This window comes from Austrofundulus limnaeus, unplaced genomic scaffold, assembly GCF_001266775.1.
Source record: "Austrofundulus limnaeus strain Quisiro unplaced genomic scaffold, Austrofundulus_limnaeus-1.0 Scaffold1097, whole genome shotgun sequence".
NCBI classification, from domain to species: Eukaryota; Metazoa; Chordata; class Actinopteri; order Cyprinodontiformes; family Rivulidae; genus Austrofundulus; species Austrofundulus limnaeus.
Window position 1 is genome coordinate 77,379 of NW_013953499.1, and position 6,618 is coordinate 83,996.

At 44.2% G+C, this 6,618-nt stretch overlaps 1 protein-coding gene across 1 annotated transcript in view; it reads right to left on the bottom strand.

Annotated features, from left to right (window-relative positions):
• The window catches only part of herc1 (HECT and RLD domain containing E3 ubiquitin protein ligase family member 1), a gene marked incomplete at its 3' end in the record, with an annotated part of 85,705 nt that overhangs the window by 72,600 nt on the left and 6,487 nt on the right, over positions 1–6,618 (bottom strand). Inside the window, 11 exon segments of the mRNA XM_014030651.1 lie at positions 769–894; positions 1,613–1,778; positions 1,857–1,991; positions 3,003–3,174; positions 3,469–3,613; positions 3,706–3,833; positions 3,926–4,069; positions 4,244–4,340; positions 5,607–5,918; positions 6,147–6,341; positions 6,443–6,538. Coding sequence (XP_013886105.1) covers positions 769–894; positions 1,613–1,778; positions 1,857–1,991; positions 3,003–3,174; positions 3,469–3,613; positions 3,706–3,833; positions 3,926–4,069; positions 4,244–4,340; positions 5,607–5,918; positions 6,147–6,341; positions 6,443–6,538 — 1,716 coding nt within the window.

Genomic DNA, 6,618 nt, shown 5'->3' on the forward strand with positions numbered 1-6,618 from the left:
AAAACATGATTTATTTATTTACACTTTACTTCCTGTTCGGATAAAACATGATTTATTTATTTAAACTTTACTTCCTGGACACATAAAACACTCATCAATCTGCAACAACAAAAACAGCTCTGGCTTGGAGTTTAGTGTCTGCTAATCCCACCATCTTTTTCTGCCAACAAACAAATCTTACCTTTCGTTGTTAAGAACTGAACACAGCTGTGACAGTCCAACATTTGTTACAGGAATGTCACCAAACATTCATGTGACATGTCTGCAAACTCCCAGTGTGTCTCCAATAGTCTCAGCCCAGTGAGATACTGATTTAAGATTTACTAAATCTACCTACCTACTGACCTAAATTGAGAATCTTTGGAAGAAGCTGAAACATGCCGTCTGGAAAACCTTCAAACCTGAGACAACTGGAGCAGATACCTGCAGAGAGCTGCAGAAGTCTCACTGACAGTTACAGGAATCGTTTGATTGCAGTGATTGACTCAAAAGGTTGTGCAACTAAATCTTAAGTTAAGGGTCCCATCATTTCTGTCCAGGCCTGTTTCATGAGGTTTATTTATTTATTTTTTTATTCTGTTGAAGCCTGGCTGAAAAGCAATGTCAGACTTTCATTTTTTTATTTTTTTAGAATTTTTATTTATTATTATTTTGTCAGATTCTAGTTATTTCTTTGACTATTGTGGGCTTTTCTTTCGTTAAACAAGGGGTACCAACAGTTTTGTCCACGTGTGTAGGATCAGGTTTCAGCATCAGTCCTGAACTGACCTGTCCTTTGGAGAGACTCTCCCATCGGTCAGGGCCCTGAGGCAGCAGAGAGTGAAGCAGCTCCATCCTTTCCCTCAGTGGAGGCAGCAGCATGGTCGCTCCCACAGACAGAGTCTCAATCACAGCCTGAGGAAACAACAGTCAGCAGCTCATTCACATATTTCTGTTTATATGATCACTAAAAATAAAATGTCTGATAACAAATTTAAAAAACACAGAGGTTTCTCAGAGGTTTTACTGATGTTCCTAACCTAACATCTTTAAGCAGGACTTTAAATGGAGTTACTATGGTCAGAACCAAATGTATGTTTCAGTTTGATGACAAACATAAATAAAAAATAAAATAAAGATTTCTTCATGTTATATGTGGGTATGTAAATACTAACAACTGATTCTGTTTTGGAATCAGCCCACAGCTAACTCCCAGCTTAGGAGAGTAATGGACAAACATGAGCCTAAAGATCCTGACTTTCAAAAGAGCATCAGACCCTAATTCTCCCCCTGGTCCACTAAATTTACTGAATGGACAAAAACAAAATAGGTAAGTTATTTTGGGGCTTTGTGCTTCTTATGAAGTAAACATTGAAAGTAAGGCACAAAAGGTTGCTGAGAGCTTAGAGAATCAAACAGACCTTACTCCTCATCATAGTGCAAAGCTGTGGTACTCAGTAACTTCTGAMWCTATATAAATAAACTRAATTGAATTGAATACACAAAGCAGACAAGATGCTGGGGATGCCATGATCCAGGGTCAACATGTGTCAATGGGCTTGTACCCCGATGATAACTGCTCACAGATCTAGTGTTGTGTAGGAGTTRTTCTGTCAAAAGATTCATCTTGTACCTCCTGAATCTCATCAGGCACTGATGCGTCCATCAGTCTGAAGAGCAGGTTCCTCAAAGGYCTGGCCTGCCGACCCAAAATACTCGTGGCCACGCCCCCCGCCAACGCCAGAGCCAGATGATTGGATAAAAGCCGAAGACACAGCTTGAGGAAATTATGATGCTCCCTGCACACAAGAGAAATATTCTTCTTAGGTAGTGACAGTACGTGCAGACAGCTCATGCCTAAATGCCTAAAAGCTCACCTGGAGGAGGGGAAGGGAAGGGGGGGGACGTCACTGTTGATGCCGTCACAGTAGCGCTCAAGGAAGGAGCGCAGGTGAGAAAAGGTGCTTTCTTCAAGGTCCACACAGTACGGCCGGTGCCAGGCCACCACCTGCCTGCAGGGTCAGGGTGAAGAAAAACAACACACCTGATGGTGGACATGTTCAAACTGAAGCATCGACTCTGTTCAGCCGACAAACTGAGGCACCAAACATGAAAACATCAGCTAAAGTTACAGCTGCAAGACAMCAAACATGAAAACATCAGCTAAAGTTACAGCTGCAAGACACCGAACATGAAAACATCAGCTAAAGTTACAGCTACAAGACACCAAACATGAAAACATCAGCTAAAGTTACAGCTGCAAGACAACAAACATGAAAACATCAGCTAAAGTTACAGCTGCAAGACACCAAACACACTAACATCAGCTAAAGTTACAGCTGCAAAACACCAAACATGAAAACATCAGCTAAAGTTACAGCTGCAAGACACCAAACACACTAACATCAGCTAAAGTTACAGCTGCAAGACATCAAACACACTAACATCAGCTAAAGTTACAGCTGCAAGACACCAAACACACTAACATCAGCTAAAGTTACAGCTGCAAAACACCAAACACACTAACATCAGCTAAAGTTACAGCTGCAAGACACCAAACACACTAACATCAGCTAAAGCTAAAGCTGCAAGACACCAAACACACTAACATCAGCTAAAGCTAAAGCTGCAAGACACCAAACACACTAACATCAGCTAAAGCTAAAGCTGCTAGTATCAATAAACGGCCTTGAACCTTCACTGCACTACAGCAAACGTCACAACTCAGTGCAGTGAACACAACCATTGTTGTTGCTGTTTTTCTAACTGAAAATCATCTGGTCTAACTGGTGTGTATTTCAGCTGTATTAGCTGGTGAGCTAACTGCTCACAGTAGTGATCTGTGCTCCAGACTGAAGCAACAGCAGCCAGAGCTCATTGACAGGGTTAGCTCAACGTCTACATAAGGAGAGGAGTTTGTGGGGACTCCACAGGGAGGTGTACCTCAGAGTAAAGCATTAAATAAAGTTATGAACATGAAGTCTGAGTGTTTAGTGCTGCCCTGACAGCAGCTTCAACCTCACCTGTCTCTGGGCAGAGCAGTCCAGGCCAGGCTGTGGGACGTCCCTGCTGAGATCTGTTGAATAGCCACTCCGTCCAGGCCCACCACCTTCTTGGGTTTGGTGATGGGTCCTGTGGAGTTGCCCTGCCCACACTGACCCATGGAGTTGTTGCCCCAGGCGTACACTTCATTGTCTGGATGAATGAGAAGAAACATTAAACCCTGGGACGAAACAACTCTTTACTAAATAAACAGATTTAAATGAACAGGCAGAAAGTTAAATATTAGCTAAAACAAATGTTGAATGTATTTGTTTTACTTCATGCTTATTGCAACAGACTTCAGCAAACACAATCCTACAAAATCAGCAAATGATCATTTCCACAGGGAGTAAAAGAGGATTTAAACTGTTTTCACCTCTGAGCTCTGATAGTAAAACCACAGTTAGAGCTCTACACATGAAAAACTCATGTTTCCTGGAACAGTACCATGAGACAGGGCCAGGCAGTGGCTGTCCCCGATGGAGATGTCCACCACTCGGGTCGTAGCCAGCTCCTCGATCAGTTTGGGTCGCAGCGCTGTAGCTTCAGAGGAACCGCAGCCCAGGCAGGCRCCGCAGCCCCAGGCATACACCTGAGCACAGGTGAGACCGTTTGAAATGAAACAGGAAGGTTTTTAGTTTCTGTTCTTAAATGATTCCAGAGGTGTAGCAGGTGAGGTCCTACCTGTCCTGTGGAGGTCAGGGCCAGAGACGACTGGCTCCCTGCACACACTTTCCTGATGAACATCCCCTGCAGAGCTTCCACCACCTTTGGTTTGTACACTCTGTTGGTGTCACCGTGTCCCAGTTTTCCTGCAGCGCACAACAATCAGCAGAGATACACAACTACAACTCTTAACATTTAAACTTATATTAACCATGTGTGTGTGTGTGTTTGTACCCACCATTGTCCCCTCCTCCGAAGGACCAAATGGTGCGTCCATCTTTAGACAGAGCGATGGTGTGGGAGCTTCCACAGGACACCTCTCCAACGTTGCTGATGTCTTTGACCAGAGTGGGAATGTTGCGGCTGTTGCTGTCGCCGTGTCCTGCGGTCACAAACAAACATCTTTAAAAACTGGAGGCAGAGCGACAGAYCAGCCTCAGACCTAAAAAAACATCAAAGGTTTGATTGATGCATGTTTCTGCAGCTTCACAGCTTTTACAACCAATCAGAGCAAACAACAAACAGAGCACACTCAGACGGTGGGCGGAGCACGTACCTAACCTCCCAAAGTCTCCTTCACCCCAGGTGTAGAGCTCTCCATCCTCACTGACTGCAGCACTGTGTCTGTAGCCAGCAGACACACACACAACCACCTGGCACACACACACACATAAAAACTGTATGACAATAGGAACAACCAGGTGTTTCTCTCTGTAGAGGAGAAAACATCCATCTGAAACCCYAACAGAAACAAATACCTTCTGTTCAATCAGTTCATTTTAAATCTGTTTTCCATTTAAGAACAAAAAGATTTTAGACAACTTTTTTAAATTTCACCAAACTGAGCAGAAACAATTGTTTTCTCTTATTTCTGGATGATTCTCCCAGCAGCAGATAGTTTGCTGACAGGTGAGGAGGTCCGGACCACCACAGAATTCATCAGAGTTTAACTCTCAAACTGAGGAAGAATAAAAGAGCTTTAACTTTTTAACATCTGAAGATATTTAAATGGATCCACGATTAGTTGTAACATTAAACTTTATTTGATAAACAAATATTTTAACTGTAAAATAAAGACTGTAAAAATACTGTAGCTGTTTAGTTTTTTATCATTTTTAAAAACATATTTTAACACAGACGGAGCCATTTTATTTGCACACAAAGCATTCTGGGTAAATGATGACGTGGATAGGTCCTCGGTGCGAGGCTGCTAGCGAGCTATATCCACCCTGAAGGTTAATCTTGGACAATATCTGATGATCGACTCTTTTAAATGAAACCAGAGAGCGTTGACAGAGAGGAGAAGGTAGAAATGACTCAGCCTGGAACTGAAAATATGGATGGAGGACAACAGTTTAGCTTGTTTGTCGCGCTAGCACCAAGCTAATACATATAAGGCAATATAGCGTCAGTGCTAACGCTAAAGCTAACAGGCTAATCTGAGGTTGTTCTTCCATGAAGCAGCTCTGTTGTCCTCCATCCATATTTTCAGTTCCAGGCTGAGTCATTTCTACCTTCTCCTCTCTGTCAACGCTCTCTGGTTTCATTTAAAAGAGTCGATCATCAGATATTGTCCAAGATTAACCTTCAGGGTGGATATAGCTCGCTAGCAGCCTCRCACCGAGGACCTATCCACGTCATCATTTACCCAGAATGCTTTGTGTGGAAATAAAATGGCCCTGTCCGTGTTAAAATATACTTTTAAAAATTATAAAAACTAAACAGCCTACAGTATTTTTACAGTCTTTATTTTACAGTTAAAATAAATGTTTATTAAATAAAGTCTAATGTTACAACTAATCGTGGATCCCTTTAACGCACAGTCTGACACAGAGGTGGGAGCCATCTCATGGTCTGAATACAAACACATTAAACCAGGTGAAGTGTAGGGACACAGGGGCAGGTGAGGGTGGGCCTACCTTCCCCTGCAGAGGCCCCTGGATGAGTTTAGGGTACTTCTGCGTCGAGCTGTTCCCGTGACCCAGTTTGCCGTAGTCGCCGTCCCCCCAGCTGAACACCTCGCCCTCCGTGGTGAAGGCCAGCGTGTGGCCGTCAGAGCCTTTGGACGACGACACCTTCTTGATGGCTCGGTGGGGTTCAAAGGTCAACTTCTTGAGCGTTGATTGGTTGTTGGAGTCTCCGAGGCCTAATCTGCCATAGCTGCCCTTCCCACAGGCCCGGACAGAACCATCAGAGGAGATCACAAAGGTGCAGTACTGACCCGCCTCAATCTGCAGAGGAACAAGCAGAGGAGTGATTCTGACCAGTCCACATCAAAAACAAACATTTTTACTTCTCATACAGTTAAACATGTTGTTCAGGTAACTTTTAATTTAATAATCCCATTTCTTTGACAGAACCAAACGAATCTGAACATAAAGGACGTTACCAGGTATAAAGACTTTTATTTTGGTAACAACACTGTCTCTTCACTTCCTTTAAAGATGGTTTCCACGTACCGTCTGTGCGTCGGCGAAGCTGCTGGCCAGCTTTGGCTGCAGGATCTTTTCCTGCGTGCCCTCCACCAGCTGGTGGCTGCTGTTGCTGCCCCACACGTACACCTCGCAGGTTTCAGACACCACGGGGGCCTCACCTGTCTGAATGCTGTCGGGGCTGACGCAGGTACGAGAGTAGTCCGACGCCATCCGACACACCTGGCAGGACACAACAACACACGGAGGAATGAGAGGATGAAAGGACGTGGCAGGTTTTCATGAAGAGAAGCTGTGAGTAAAAATCTGTTTTAACTTCTTACCTCCTCAAACAGGCAGAGCGCCGCCTCGTACAGAGAGCAGAGTCCATCAGGGGTTCTGGTGGGTTCTCTCCACTGGCTGCGATCAGCTGAGGAGCCCTGAGACAGACACACACACACACACACACACACACACACACACACACACACACACACACACACACACACACACACACACA